The 15,747-nt window shown below is 46.0% G+C and overlaps 1 protein-coding gene across 4 annotated transcripts in view; it reads right to left on the reverse strand.

Moving 5' to 3' along the window:
* Window positions 1–15,738, reverse strand: part of LIMK2 (LIM domain kinase 2) — an 80,528-nt gene extending 64,790 nt beyond the window's left edge. For 2 of the 4 annotated variants that reach the window (XR_008972425.1, XM_057411460.1), the window contains exons 1-2: window positions 14,342–14,531; window positions 13,314–13,413 (exon numbers count right to left, since the gene is read on the reverse strand). Coding sequence is in view for 3 of the 4 variants with exons in the window: in XM_057411460.1 (XP_057267443.1) it covers window positions 13,314–13,413; window positions 14,342–14,354 (113 nt within the window). In the remaining variant the exon portion in view is untranslated. Of the gene's footprint in view, window positions 1–4,738; window positions 5,395–13,313; window positions 13,414–14,341; window positions 14,532–15,651 lie in introns of those variants that run through there. The other 2 variants (XM_057411461.1, XM_057411462.1) reach the window with 2 other exon arrangements.
* Between the last annotated feature and the right edge of the window lie 9 nt (window positions 15,739–15,747).

Raw genomic sequence — 15,747 nt, forward strand, 5'->3', positions numbered from 1 at the left:
TCTGCATGACAGATTCTGCTCCTGTGCTTTCTCCCTCTTCCTGGAAGCAAGCTTCCAGCTGCAGGGCTGCCCTGCACACAGGGTTCTGCTGTGTTTCTATAGCATCACGCTGTTCTTGTGCCAGAGCATCTATCTCCTCAGCCAGTTTAGGAAGCAGGACAGAGGCAGGACCCACTTTCCTATGCAAAGCAAAGCCAGTTTTGCTTTGTGGAAAGCTTTTCTATTCTTCTGTAGGTAGGCCTCTCCCAGAAGGTAAACTGCAGCACTGTCCATTTGAAGGAGAGTTTTCAAAGCAGTTCATCCTTTGAACTCCACATACTTACTGCATTCGCCAATTAACAGTGATGAAAGTCTTCCACCTCTCCCCACCAATTGCTTTCCCTTTCCTTCTGCTGATGACAGTACATGAGACAAAACCAAACATAACCAACCAACCAAAACAACCACAAACCCCAAAACAAAACTAGTTGTCTAATTTCATGAAGGGAGTCTCAAAATCCTTCAGATACCAGTGGTAGCTCCTGTTCAACAAGCAGCCATTATTAATCCTCTATCTACCCTCCCTTCCTTCCCCCCAAAAAACAAGGAAAAAGGTGCAGCAATTCTACTACAGACGTTGTTTTATCAAATCACAAGCAGAACCCAGATCTTCAGGCTTCCTGAATAATCCTGCCTCAGCACCAGGCAAGGGAGTTTAACATCTGCAGTGTGAAGGTGTGACTTAATGGAGAGATAAGGCACAGACAGCAGTTGCATCACTAAAGAGTATTCCATTAGCCCTGGGCAGCATGTTCTCACACTTTAAAAGGGAAATTAATCTGGTGTTGGTATCCGATATTACTAATCTGGTATCTGGTATTACTAACCTGGTATCTCAATTTCTGAGTACAGAATCCAAGGCGGGTGAGTCACCAATAACTAGTTCAAAGGAACACCTCAAGGATCGTTGCAGTCAGCAAGTTGCTTTCCCAAAGGAGGAAGGAAGAGCTTCCTCTGTCCCTTACCCCAACAGCTGTCTCAGGTACTGTATTGGAGGGGGACCCCTACCACCACAGTGGGGGTTTCAGTGGGTGTGTGCCCCCCTAGAAAGCACCAAATGCACTGAGGTCAGCTAGTGGCAGAGGAGGCGCACATTCTACATGCTGCCAGGTCTACCATGTTGTAGACTTCATCTTTCACAAGCTGCCTGAAAGCTTATTTGTGCCAGAGACATTCCTTGGAAACTCCACCAGCTTGTAATGAGTGTGATCTGTGAAGCTGGTCATGCTCCAACATGGAGAGAGTTATTTGCTCCATCTCAAGAGACTGTAAAGCAACAAGGTGAAGCTGCTTGTAATCAGCCTATGGTTTTAGGGAAAAACATACCTCATGAGGTATTTAGTGCTGTTCCCTACCCTCAGGAAAGTTGTTCCTTCTAATGGATTTGGCTCTGACAGTGTTTATTCTCCCAGCTGAGGAACTCCAAATCCTGTTCCCCCTCAGCCCCCCTTTCTTCAGTGATGGGAAGGAACTCCAGCATGTGCAACAGGCCCTGCCAATTTTGTCTGAGGCAGGGGGAGCACTAACTTGACACTGCTATACTATACATGGTACAAGCATCATTACAGCCTCAGCCTTGGGGCACTGTCATAGTTACACCCTGCTCATGGTATGCAAGAGACCTAGAAGGCATTGCAAAGCATTTTGCCTTCACCCACTAGCCTTTGGCTTTCATTTGCAGTAAATACCCCACGCTGAGTGATCAAGTAGGTGAGTGGGAGGGAGAAAAGAGCAAGTGGAGACTAACAGCAAAGATTTCTATCACCTTGTGGCAGGAACATCTGGCTCAGCATGGACAAATCGGATCCCTCAGACTTATCCCACTCCTGCGTGCATGCCTGTACCAGTGCATGCTTCGAGGGTGATTACATCTTCAAACAGGGAGCTGTGACCAGACCTGCACTTGGGATGCAGACAGCAACACTGGAGACTGCTCCACCAAGACCACAAGACTTCGCCGCCTGTCCAAGTTCTCTCCAAGCAGGTGGGTTATTTATTTAGCTGGTTTTAAGCACAACACCCTCCCTTCCTCACCCCTCTTCAATTTCACCTTCAACAGCTCCTTTTTTCTCCCTAAGAAAAATCTAAAATCACTGCAAAAGCAACAGACCTGCAGCTCTGCTTAGATGGGTTCCAGAGGGTCACATACAGTTGGTCTTCTCTTTACCTTTCCCCTACTTCTTCATGGTTTGATTCCAACCTTACAGCACTTTGATTAGTTTGCTTCCATCCAGAAATAAGCACTGGTATCTAATTTGCAACACACCCATAGCAAAATGAAGGTAAAGGGGTGGAGCCAGCAAGCAGTCAGTTCTTTGCTATGCAATTAAACAAATCTGGGCAGGACAAGTTTACAGCTTAAGGCTCAGAACCCCACCCAGGGCAATGAGGCAATAGGAACAAAGCAACCAGCCCAGAGAGGGCAGATGCTGGTAATGGAGCTAAGTGGCTGCTTCATTAGTGACTGCAGCAAGAGGACATGGCCATGGCCCCTATTGCCAAGCAGCACCTTCTGTTGTTACTGGCCATGCATTCTGCAATGGAGAAGAGGCTTTAGATTTGCCAGGTGTGGAGAACTGGCTGACAGCACACAGGTACAGCTTCAAGACCTGTTTCAACTATTTCAGTGCCTTCACCCAAATGATAAAGGTACCACATGACTGTTCCACATGACTCTCATGAAGAGATATGTCATAAGAGTTATCACTGCTTCCTTTCCCTCCTCAGTCAGAGTGTGTGGCACTGCAGCACTGCCATTGCCAGGGCTCGCATCAGCTGAGACAGAAATACAATTACTTCCACAGGTATTAAACACCAAATCTTTGCCAGTCACCACAACCAAAGGAAAGGAAGAGGAAGATTTCTTGCTCCTCTGTCTTTTATTAGAAATCACTATCTTCTCCTAGATAATTTGTTATTACAGAGTAACAAAGCAGGGTAATGATGTTTCTTGGAAGACTGGTAACAGCCATACCTGAGGCGTTCCGTCTTGCTGTCCAGCCACCACTTCCAGAGCTGCAGAGCCCTGCTCTGATTATACAGTCCCATACATTATGATTCTTCACTTCCCAGCCGTGGCTATAAAGATTAAGTTAATCTGCATCCCACAGCCATCCTCCAGGAATCCCAGACAGCACCGAGTGCAGTGTTCAGCCCTGATGCTCTGTAGCACAGCAGGTGCAGAAAGAGTTCACAAATAGCTCCTTGATGGCCTTTTGTTTTTGTGGGGGGTGGTAGGAGGATCAGGTCACAACAGGTATCCAGCCTGGTTTTCAGTGAGATGGGAGAGTCAATTGATGTGGCATCTCTTTTACATCTAAAATGAAAGCTAATACCCTCATGGAAGCAAAGACATCCCTGGCACTGAAGAGACAGATCCCTTTGAGAAGGGCTCATTAACAAAATGCAGCCCTCACACATACTGTCAGGCTGGATCAGTTAACGCTAGACAGGCTCAGAAGAGCTGTGGTGCCAATTCTGCAGCAGAGCAGGGGAGAGGACAGTCACACAGACAGAAAGCTGCAGAGTAACACATAACCCCAGCTTGTAGCTAACCCAAAGGTTTAGCAGAGGTGTGTGTGCTGGCCTCACAAGAGATGCTAAACAAGGAAGAATGGATGCTAGAAAACAGATTCAGTACTAGAAGACAGAGTGTTGAAACTCTGGCAATGCAAAACCATTTTGAGACACTTAGGAGAAGGTGTACCTATGGCCTACAGTAATGCCCTACACATAAATAACAGAAGTCTTCTTACTTTCCTTCTTCTGAAAGCTGATGCTGTTTCAGAAAGTCTCCTAAAGAAGCTTAGTAATTGCACAGTGGTATTTACTCCTATACTAGACTGTTTTAACAAAAGGTTCCTTACTCCCAAAGCAGTACAAAAGTGTTTGCAGGAACAGGATCAATAATGAGCAAATCGGAGCAGAGGGGATAGGAGGGAGACAATGAAACTGCAAGCTGTGCCCTTCCCCATCCATTCACCTTATCAGCACATCAGCATCAGTCACGGTACTGAGCTCAGCCCCACTAACAGTTTTCACTATGTAATGCAATCAAAGCCTTATTCTGTAGCTGTCACCTTTCTCAAGCCTCATTTGTTCAAGTGGACCAAGCATGGTTGGTTAATACAACTAGAGTACCACAGGAAAAGAATCTTTTCCACATAAGGGAAGTGTGCTGCTTGTCCCTAGTTATCTGCAAAGTACTTATTTCTTTTCTCAAAAAGATTATGCGCTGCCCCACAGCAGATTACATCACCTCGAACTTCCAACAGCAGCAACTCACCTCACCCTGTACGATACCCAAGCACAAGTAGCTTTGGAAGAGACATACGCAGCAGCAGCCATAGTAATCTCATTCCTCTGGTGGCAGAGCAAAGCACAGGGGCACAGGGTAAAGCGGCACATGTAGTGTTGCTCTGCAAGGGAGCCTGCTTGCTGGGCTGCACAGACACCGTCTCACAACACAGGTGCCATACCCTTGTACCAGGGAGCTGCAGAGGCTGGTAGTAAGGATCTTTCCCATTGCCTCCTCCAAGCAAGACAGGATTCCAGTTTGAGGCCGGCTGTTCCCTGCACACAAGCACTGGCCCACATTCTTCACACCTCACGTGCTGACTGCTTAGGATAGGGTAGGGTAGCATTACAGGGGGTAAAGCAACACTTGGAAGGTTGATTGCTAATCCTGCACAAGACTTACCGAAAGGGATCCTTGGGAGCGAAGTAAGCTGGGGCAGACAAGTAACTTCCCATCTTCAACACTGGATAAACCGGCTCAGCCACAAACTTGTCCAACTGCCTCTGAACAGCTCTGTTCTGCCAACATGGCAGCAGCCTGTGCTCATTTAATCTTGCGCTGATTCAGATACTTCACCTCTCTCTGAAGCTGCCCAAGGAATGCCAGGTCTCTCGGCTGCTCATTCCTTTTCAGACTCTTCCTGGCTCTCATGCCTATAACCATCTTCTCCTGCACTCAGTGGCAGCAGCACCCTTGGGAAGGATACAATAGCGGGTGACCGGGCTAGTTGGACATGCTTCTGGGATAGTTCTTGCAAGCTCTGCTGCCTGCTAACTATTGTCAAGTTTTCCCTTCTCTGGTTCCACCCAAGGGTGGGAGGGGAGGAGGAGCCATGGCAGGAGCACAGCCTGTGGCTACAGAGCCCGAATAAGCTCTACTTCTATACCAGGGGTGGAGCTTTGATCCAAAGACGGGCTGTGTTAGTTAAGTGCTGAAAGATAGCAGCTTTTGCCAAAGGAAGAGCCAAGTGCATAAACGGGAAACTGCTCTTTGCAGCAGGGCACATTCTGATGGGGAATGCCAAGGAAGGCAGAGTCTGACAGACAACTAGCCGCACCTCCAACCACTACATACCTTCCTAAATCCCCCACAGTGACTGGGCTTAGACTGCCTTCACAGTACCTACAATATGTTCATCCTCTTGCAGCACACTCTCAGTGTGCTTCATCCAAAGAAAAATCACTTTCTTTCCAGCACTCTTCTAACAGAGATCATTGCAGTCATTTAACCTAATCTTAAATCTCCTGAATGGAAGCTGAGAGTAAATCAGCACAGACAAGACCTCTCTCCTGCTCACAGCACATGTAGTTTTAACATTTTGCTTGCTCTGAAGCCAAGCATGATCTCTTAACAGCTAAAGCTGTTTGCAAGACACTCAGAACTGCAACAAACATACGTTGCTACACTGAGCCCTCCCATTTCTGTACAGTCAGCAAAGCCTGGCATGCCTGAACACAGCCTGAAAGTAATGCTGTGTTCCAGAGGCAAGAATACTCCAATGTGCTTTTACTGGAGATGCTTGTTCAGCTGGCGTATTGTTCAAGGGACTCTTGGGGCTGCGACGAGGCAGTCTTGGCCCCAGATTTGACAGCTGCTGCTCTCTGGTGAAGTAAGCAGAAAGCCAGGCAGCCTTTCGGGTTGCTTTGCCTTGGTTTTTGACATTTCATAGGCAGTCATCTTTCTGGAAAACAAAAGACCCCCACACCACATCCAAAACAAAACCCCAAACAAACCACCATCGTTTCCACCCATTCTGTGCCGTTTCTGAGCCTTGGCTGTAAACGTGCAGTGAAGCCTAGTGCTGCAGAGCCCGATGTGGTTGTCAGTTCCAGCACGGGTCTAATTCCTTCTGACATTTCACACAGCTCTACTGGAAGCAGCAACACGGTGAGTCTGTGTCTAGGAATGCGCTCTGGTCTCCCACATTCTCTATATGTTGCGTGCTGAAAACGCGCCAGCGCTCACACTCCAGCACTGCCCTGGCTATCAGCACCACCGCACAGCACACACGTACCGCCCGTGCATCGCAGAGCCCCTCCCCTGCCCGCTATCACCTACAGACAAAGGCTCTTCCCCGCAATTCTGCTGCCATGGGCTGAACTCCCTCCAAGGGGGATTCCACGTGACCCCATAAATCCCAACTCTGCAGACGAAACCTTTGAAGAGCTGATCCGCAGATGTGATAAGCAGCCAGCTAGTCTGTGAATGAAGCCAGCAGATAAAGCCCGACTTCAAAGTAATAAAAACCACCCAGACAGCTAAGCAACTGGGAAGGGATTTTGTCTGAGACTTCCTTAAAGCCAAAGGACACACAGTCAAATGCCTATTTAAACAGGAAACATCAAAATGATTCCACTTTTGCAGCAGGCCCCCGTAAGTTACCTTTTCCTATACTGAATTCTCTTGTTACCTCTTGCCTTTTTTTCTGTCTCTTTATTGTGTGAGAACACAATAGCTCTGATAATAGTGCTCTGGAAAAGCTGTTAATGTGTTCATACATTCTAGATCTGAATTCCTGCCAGAATGACTGTACTTCAGAGATGCTGATAAACAGGTGCGTGGGGGGGAACCTCTTCTATGTAATTTTACTGATACCATCTCCAGGGGCCAAAATGCACTGCAGCAAATTTAACAGCATCTAAAGTCAGATACCAGCATCTTCTCTCTTGCAAATGCTGACAGCATTTCCACTACAAACGTGCAGCCATCACAGCGGAGTTGCGATGTCTCCTTGCTATGGTTTAGATTTGGACAGTATTCTTTTTGCCAGTAAGAAGCCTGAAAAATGTACCTAGCAAATAAAAACCAGCAAACGAAAAACCTCGACAATGACTTAATGTGAAATTTATTGCAAACCAAGTCGCAGCCGTTAGTTTTATCCCCACAGAAATGCACCACAGCTATTGTGATATTCCAGTGATTAACCTCTTAAACCAGCTGGGGTTAGGCTGCACATCCAGACACCCTCTTTACCACACGGTTCAGGCATGTCTACAGACAGATGTATTGCTCAGCATAACTACCAGCCCTAAGACAGACAAATTTATCCTGGCACAGACAGGCACTTAGGTATGTGTGGGACTGGTATAAGCTGGGGAAGAGGCCTGAAGTCTGCATCAAGTCTTTGTTTGAGCATGGGTGCAGTCTGGAAGCATTCCAAATACTTTAGTACAATCCCAACACCTCATTGTACTTCCAAGGCACTTATACATAACACGTGCTTTGCTGCTGTTGAAAGTCAGCCCCTCACTTGAGCTTTGAAACTAATACTGTTTGATATGCACATAGCTCCGAGTGAAAGCTCCTGCACACAGCTCGAGTAAATCAAAATGAACAGTGAAGTGAAGCTCATCTTCATCGATGCATCTTACTTATAAGCAGCAGCAGAACTTCATACCCGCACAGTGATAACTTCTGGGTACCCAACATCACCAAGCACAACGTTAGGATGGAGACAGAATTTTATCTCCACCATATTTGCCTAATGGCTGCAGACCTCCTGAATGTGTGTAGGCTGAGAAGCAAAGCAAAGAAATTCAACCTAAACTTCATAGGTTATATATGGTTTTGGAATAGTGACTTCTGATCTGGTAATGCACTGCTACTTTTGTCTGTGCAGACCGCGGAACTCCTCAGGGAAGGATCCTGTCTCACTCATGTGGAAAGCCTACCACATACTGGGCTGTGTGAGTAATTCCAGTTACCTTGACATAATAATGCTCTGATAACAGTGCCCTAAAGGACAAGCTGCACAAGTCAACTAAAAAAAGTCCAGACTGGAATGTCCAACTCCTCCTTAAATATAAAGGCTCCTCATTGGTGTCCTGTAGCTGATATACTGCCCTGAGGAATGTAGCTGCTTTCACCTGCAAAATGCTTCATTGTTCCTTTGGATTTTTGGGCTCTTGAACAGACAGGGTGATTTGTGTACAAACAGGCAGTTGGCAACTATTTCTCCTTAAATCTGATAGTGAGCTGCTGAATTTCAATGCTGATGGAGACACCATCAAAGAGACATTCCCAGGAGTCTGCAGGATTAGTGGAGGAGGGTTCTCACCTTTGAGGCCCTATCATTAGCTTTCTGTAACTGCCAGAAACTGGAGAAGACAGAGGAGATTCTTGTCTTCCTTCTTTTACTATAGCGAAACTGACTTTTGTTACTGATCTCCTCTCCCATCTCCCCCAAATTCAGCTGCTGTGTGTACAAACCTGACTGTTCACAGCTGAAAAGCTAAAAGAAGATTCAAAGCATCAAACTTCCCCACATTTCAAATTCATCTCAATACACACCTTTAGTTATCAACATTTGAACTACAGCCCCCCCCCCCCCCCCCCACTGTAGATCTATTTGTCCTGGTGTCTGTGGGAGGAAGCAGTGTTTGAAAACAAAGGCCTGTGCCAAACAGGTTGAACCAACAAAAGCGATCCAATGTCTAGAAAATAGAGTCTATAAGAAAAAGCTTGGTCCAGGGCTTCTTCAGTCTAGGACGGGCTGATGGGAGATTGCTGCTTTCAAACAGGAATAGGTTATTGCAATAACAGAAGGGAAAAAAGCTTTGTTTTCCATTTGGCCCGGGAGACCAAAAACCTCCAGTGATGGGAGCTTGTTAGGAATGATCAATTCTAAGCCATAGAAGTTACTTGCTTCAAACGTAAGTTGAAGCTCAGTAGATATCGTCAGAACCACAGAAAATAGATTTAGAAGATACCCACAGAAGTCATCTAGTTTATCCTGCAACCCCCAAACCAGGAATAACTATATACATTCTTACTACGAATTTGCCTTCTTGCCTTCCCCTGCCCCCCAAATGGAAAAAGAATCAAAGTGATTCACTAAGTTTTGCTGAGCAAAAGATATTTCTATAGCACACAAACTATGCCATTCAGTATAGAAAAATCACGGCTTTGTAAGACAATCAAACCACTAGACTTGGCAAATTAATAGTGGTTCTCTTTCTGCTCAGTAGCCTGGAGCTGAGGCATCCCCTCGATGCACGGGTAGCTAATCCGGTTCTGGTTTCTGTCCACACACAATTGTCCTGCTGCAGAGAGCACACAGCGGGTGGGAGACGAGGGATTCTGGGAAGAATCTACTTTTAACCTTGTTCCACTCCTGAGAAACAGTCAGAAGGAGGATTTATTTCAAATTCACTTCAGAATACTGGCAGGGGACAGAGCCAGGAGCTCTCCTGCGCTCTGCCAAAGCCCTTCCAGTTTTCCAAGTATTCATTTACAGAAAACAGCCTTCTGGTGGTTACAGTGCTCCTCGTGATTCAGCTTCTAGCTCCAGCAGAGGTTAACACAAATGGAAATGAAGTAATACACTCAAAAAGAGTGCAAATACCCGAACCCTTAGCAATCTGTCAGGTGGACTGATTTAACTCTAGGTAATAAAGCAATTTCTATTGTGATTTAAATGATCAATTTTGTTTTATTACTTCAGGGGGTTCTTTACAAGTGCAAACAGTTTCTTAACTATTTCAAGACTTTCTTTCATTTTAGCCAATATCATCTCTGGAAAGTCAATTTACTACTTACAATTACTTAAATATAATAATGTCATCCCTCATCAGTATAAAAAGATTCAATATATATTTATATTTTTCTGTTATTCAATCGATATTTTTATATATATATTTAATACCAACAGATATCAAAAGCCTACATTTTCAGTCATACAGTGGTTTAGACTATTAAGTTAGTATCAAACTATTTCATAATATAATTTAAAAAATACAGAAAGCCGTGAGCATGTTTCCTGAGGTCCAGCAGCATTGCATATGCATAAAAACGTAATGTATGAAGCAAAAAGGAGATACTTGTCCAAACTGAATTTATTGCTTTTGGTCACCATCATCTCCAGTGCTTTAGACCTACTAATGAAAAACCTTGGATTCATACAGAACTTCTCTGCTCTCCTTTCCTCTCCCAGAAAAAGGAAGATGAACTTTCCTGCTCTTCGAATCCCTGGTGATTTTTCAGCTTTTAATTGGTTGATTTTGGTATAAAATAAGAGTATATTTTAAAATCTGCAACTGTGAAATCATCAGTAATCTATCACCTTCAGTAACTTCTGTTGGAGATTTACTGTGAGCAGTTTCTCTCTGATGTAGTGGGTTTGGCTTTTGTTTGACATTCCTGCAGCAAGCCTGTGTTACTTGGCCACTTCAATCAGATTTATTTTATAGACCATACTCATATACATCCTCTTGCTATTTCATGGTTAGGAAGGAACTGAACCTTAGCTTTCTTCCTTCCTAAAAAGTTTTTAAGCACCCTGCTACAGTAGGAATTCCTGCCACCATTTCCAATGATTTCCTTCATCTGGATCCAAAAGCATTTTCCACCTGGACCTATTAAAGAGGCTTGATCTGAATTCATGGTTTCAAATAATCAAAACTGGATTTTTAACAAATACTCTGTCCTTAAGATTAAACCATGCAACTGTATCTGGGTCTTCTCAAACCATCCTACTCCAGTTCAAATATGGATTATCCCTACAGAAAGAGGGAATTGGTTTTAATTTCATTTGTCTTGGGGGGGAGCAGAAAACAAATCAAACAACACAAAATGCAAAATAGACATCAAAATACCAGGTATCAATAGTTTATTCAAAGGTATAATTCAAGGCAGTATCTTCTATTTTGTAATAGGGAAAAAAGTTGGACTGAAAGCAGTAAGGACAGTATGCTCTAGGTGAAAATAAGCTCTTCCAATAGTCCCCTTAGGTAAAAGTGATCCAGACCTAGGAAAAAGATACCACTCCACTTCTCTCTTTCCCTTTCTTGGTGCAGTGTTTGAAGTTTTGTGCAGTAAGTCCCAAAGCCAGTGGAACTGTGTTATCAGTGAAAAGTAACGACCTTTGAAAGTGTATGCTGTCTCAACAGAATTCAGAGGCACAAAAGTACATTCAGAGTTAATTCACAACAGATATTGCAACAGAAACATCTAAGAAACTTCCTGAGCCAGATCCAACCCATCGGATTTGAGCCTAACGACCAGCTGGCCAAAGAACAGTTTAAAACATCCAAGACACACGAATAGGGATTTGCTCGTCCCTCCAGCCACAGCAGAGAAAACTCACAGGTTTCAGAGACAAAGCTCCTGTACATGCAGCTTGAGGAAGGAGGGAAGTGACAAAAAACCTAAATCCTCAGGGACATGCATGTACGTCAGCTACTGCCAGAGCCAAGCATGATCAGCAGCCTAGCCTGACCAAGAATAAACAGAGCTAACAAGCCTGGAGCAGTGCCAACCAGCATTAGAGAAATGTGTGCCAGGCCAGGGAGTCAGCTAATCCACAGGAAGACTGTAAAAAACACTCCACAAGAGCTGACGGAACTCACAGCTCCCAGCTGCCAAAGGCTCCTACCCTTGAAGGCTTTTTAAAGTTTGGCTTTGGGATATCAAGCACAAGAGTGCTGCTCAGCGTGGTTTAGGGGTAACAGAAGAAAACAGAACAGAGTGCAAACTGGATATTTGTTTTCATGCACAGCCCTACTCTGGAACTAGGAAAAAGGGAAGGGCAGCTTCCTTCACTGCAGGCTCCGATTGTTCCTTCAGCATGGCAGCGTAGCTGGGTGCTAGAGCTGGCCAAAAGCACAGAGCGCAAGAGAAGCCCATCAGGAAACGCAAAGTCATTACACAACTCAGGGGAAGAGCTGGTGTCTTCACTTGTAAAGAACAAACAAGCAAACAACCCACCAAACTTCCATTATATGATATAAACCGTGATAGCAAATCCTCTGTGAAGTGTCATAAGGATTTGCCTCCAGGTCTGCTGTAATTTACCTCAACAGCCCCAAAAGCAAGATGCACCAAGACATTGGCAAATCAAGACCTACAACAGAAATACATTCAAAGGCAAGACAGACTTACAAGGATACACAGCTTTGGGTTTGGCTACTGACACAATCTAGGGAAGCTCAACAATAGGATACTAGCTCTTTAGGGATAAGAGAAAAACAGAATTAAGACAAGCTGACTCAACATAGCTAAACATGAATACTCAAACCAGTAGAAACCCAAGAGACTGGGGTTTGTATTGATATAAAGCTGTAATTGTGATTATCAACATGTAATTAACAGCATTCTGCAAGGCAACAGCTTTGGCAGCACGACAAGCCTTTTTTCTTTAATTCACCAATAACCATACTCTTCAACAAAGTTGGGGTACTTTGTTGGAGATTTTTAGTTCTCTAAACCAGGATAGTAGATGTCTATCTTGGCACAGCAAACATCCCTCCAAGCCACACTTGGGCTCCCTCTTTCCCCATTTCCTTTGACAGTAGCCAAAACATCAGCCTCTTCAGATTCAGGCCAACACAGAAGCCAGTAGAAGCTGCAGGTACTCAACCCCTCTCAATAATAAAGGCCCCTTCAGAAATGTGATTCTGGAGCATGAAAACTGAATTGAGTTTTCATAAAACACCAACAAGAGGCACTCCTCTTACCACCAGGAAGAAAAGCACCTCAGAGATCCCTTTGTGTCCTTGCTGAAAGCAACGTTATCCAACAGGTTTCATAAGTTTCTATGTGTTAAGAGTCTGAAAGGGAGAGGAAGCAAAGCAAGCTTTTCCCCAACACTGGGATATCTTCCTTGTACCTACCACATATGGAAGTGGCAACAGGCTATCCAAATTGCCTGGGCACTACTTTGGAATGCAGCTGAAGACAAATATGCAACCTATGGCTTCTGCCACCACCAGTAAATCAGAGCTTTCATCTCGACTTTATCTGTATACCTGTTTGCATCAGCATGGCAGCACTTTGCCAGGCAGTGTCAGGCTCTTACTGGGACTGAAAGCTCCAGAGCACGCCTGCAAGCACTGAAGGGCAGCAAACAAGAGCACGCTATCGCTCAGCAAGAGGCTTGGAACAGGTGATAGAGGTGACAGCAAGAACTCATGGTTAATGCCATGAGGTCCCAAGCCAGCTGAACCACAGGGAGAGTTTAATGGGCTAAAGTTTTACCTACCGGAAACAGGAAACGTGCCAAGCTTCATTGACAGTCTTGTAGAGGCGCTGACCAGCAGCAATGCTGTCTCCACATCCTAGACACCTCCAGACTTCTTCACCTGGGTATAAAGTGACATACAGCAAAGAGTTTACATCAGAGAAAAACAAGGACTGCTGCACCCCTGATGAAGAACAACCTTGAACCACATAATTGACAGGAAAGCCTCCACAAGGAAAGTTAAGCCAATACCAGGCAGTCTGTAACCCCAGAATGCTCCCAGACTGAACTTTGACATATCTTTTGTTTCCTCCAGATGTAACATCACCATCTGCTCCTTCACATTCTGCAGGAGCAAGCAACATGACTTCTCACAGAAAACAGCCAAGTTACAGCTGCGCTGTATTCAGAGCGGAGAATTCGGGAAGGCAGGTTGTCTAGATCCACAGCACTAGGGCAGGAAGCCACATTACTATTTCCCCCATGCTACTGACTCAACACATAACATTTGCACTCATTTGTGTAATTAACTGGATTTCCCAGAACTGAAAGAAAGGAAAGGCGAGCTTTATTCATAGAGACAACTTGACTACCAGGAAGGAATTACACACTTGAATGAATAGTTCTGTAGAGACTGTGCAGCCAACACCAGACTAGCAGCACACTCAGGAAGAGAGGTTGATGCCACTGGCCTACTGCACTTTCAGAACATACTTATAATTGTTATAATGCAGTAATAGTTTCTGCCATAAGGCCCCAGAGAGCTATTTAGTTCTTTAGAAGTTATTTAGATGCATGTAAGCTAGGAAAAGCTGTATGAAATCTTGCTCACAAAGAGCATCTGGCACACACATAAATATCATCCAAAATCCAAACAGCTGTACAGGCATGTTAAAGAAAGAGTCAAGGGCCTGGATGAGAGCAGGATGGCACAAGGAACATATCACATAGCTGGGCATTTCTCAAACCCGTTCCTTCCTGCTACCAAAAGGTTGCTGCAGTAAGCCTGCATCAGGAAAGAGTGTATTTGGAGAAGGAAAACCACTAACCGCGGACTTTCATTTCCCAAAGGACGTTAAAACTCAGTAGCTGTTCAGGCAAGCTGATACCAAGGTTAAGTCCCTGGAAGTTACACAAAACAGAAGCCAGCAGCCTTCCATGCACTTTTACCTCACTGTGTAGGTCAGTGACAATGTTTAAAACCAGCCAAGGTGAAGATCTCCTTGTAATGCTTTGCACAAATAGCTGTGTTAGAGAAAACATTGCCCTCATGAGCAGATCAGCTGTACCCAACTAGAGACCTCCCTGCAAGCCTCTGTGGCTGGACAGGAGTCATTCAAACTGGACAGTCAGTGTAAGCAGCTACTGCAGTTCATAGCTCCACACCTGGGAACGCGTCTGTGCCCTCCTGCTATCTGGGACACCGAGAACTGCCCTGAGCTCGGATCTGCACAGTCGAACAAGGGTTAGAAACTTGGAAGAAGCTGTTGCTACCCATGTTCTTCTCTAAAGCAACCTGCTCTTCAGCACACCAAACAGGCTTGGAATAACAGGCAAAGCCACGTGTGCCTGTGCCTCAATGTGCAGGCATCCAACACACTCCTCTTTGGAACAGTGCAAACCCTGGAAGTCAGCCGGACTTAGGGAAAGCCAAGCACCATCTCCTGCAGCTCCATCTCCTCTGGCTCTGTGCCACAAGCACCAGATGCAAATGTGAATACAGGCAGCGGATCCTATTTAAAGGAATTTAAAGGCTAATGACTACACCACAGCTGGCTACAAGCAACGGCTCTAACTCCACAAGGATCATTCAGAGCTTCACCCATTGGCTTCTGAACTCCAGGTAGCAGTCGCCCTACTTCCAGCTGCAGTGCAGCATCAGTTCGGCTGTGCCCGGAGAGACCGATTAGGTCCCAAACGGAAATGAACAGCTCTGTATCCACGGAATCGCTGGAGTATCCAGGAGAAGTGACGGAAATGAAAAAAGCAGAGCAGGAAACAGCGCGAGGGAAAGGCGAACGGACACGATCAATGTAACAGGTCTGCAGGTCCCCCAGGGCAGGAGGAATGTCGCAGGGCGGCCAGCGGGGAGCTGCAGCGCATCCCCCGGCGGCACCAGCAGCCCCGGCAGGCACCGGCCCGAGAGAGGCACCGAGCGCCGGCGGGGAACGCGGGACAACAACGGGGACAGGGCCAGCGCGACCGCCCCACCCCAGCAGGCTCCCGCGCTAACGGGCCGGTGCCGGGCAGCCGCTCGCCGCCACCGCCGCACATGAGCACCGGGCGGGACCCCCCGAGCCCGGCACCTGCCGCCCCGCACACGGCCGGGAGAGGCCGCGCTCCCGCCGCTCCGCCTCACCTGGCTCCTCCATCCCGCGCCGGCCCCGCCGCGCCCCGGGGCTAGACCGCGCCTGACGTCAGCCTCTACGGAGCGCGCCGCAGGTCACGTCACCGG

The sequence above is a fragment of the Pezoporus wallicus genome, unplaced genomic scaffold (genome assembly GCF_028554395.1).
Source record: "Pezoporus wallicus isolate ANWC-B61680 ecotype Strahan unplaced genomic scaffold, APGP_CSIRO_Pwel_v1 contig_6401, whole genome shotgun sequence".
Lineage (NCBI taxonomy): Eukaryota > Metazoa > Chordata > Aves > Psittaciformes > Psittacidae > Pezoporus > Pezoporus wallicus.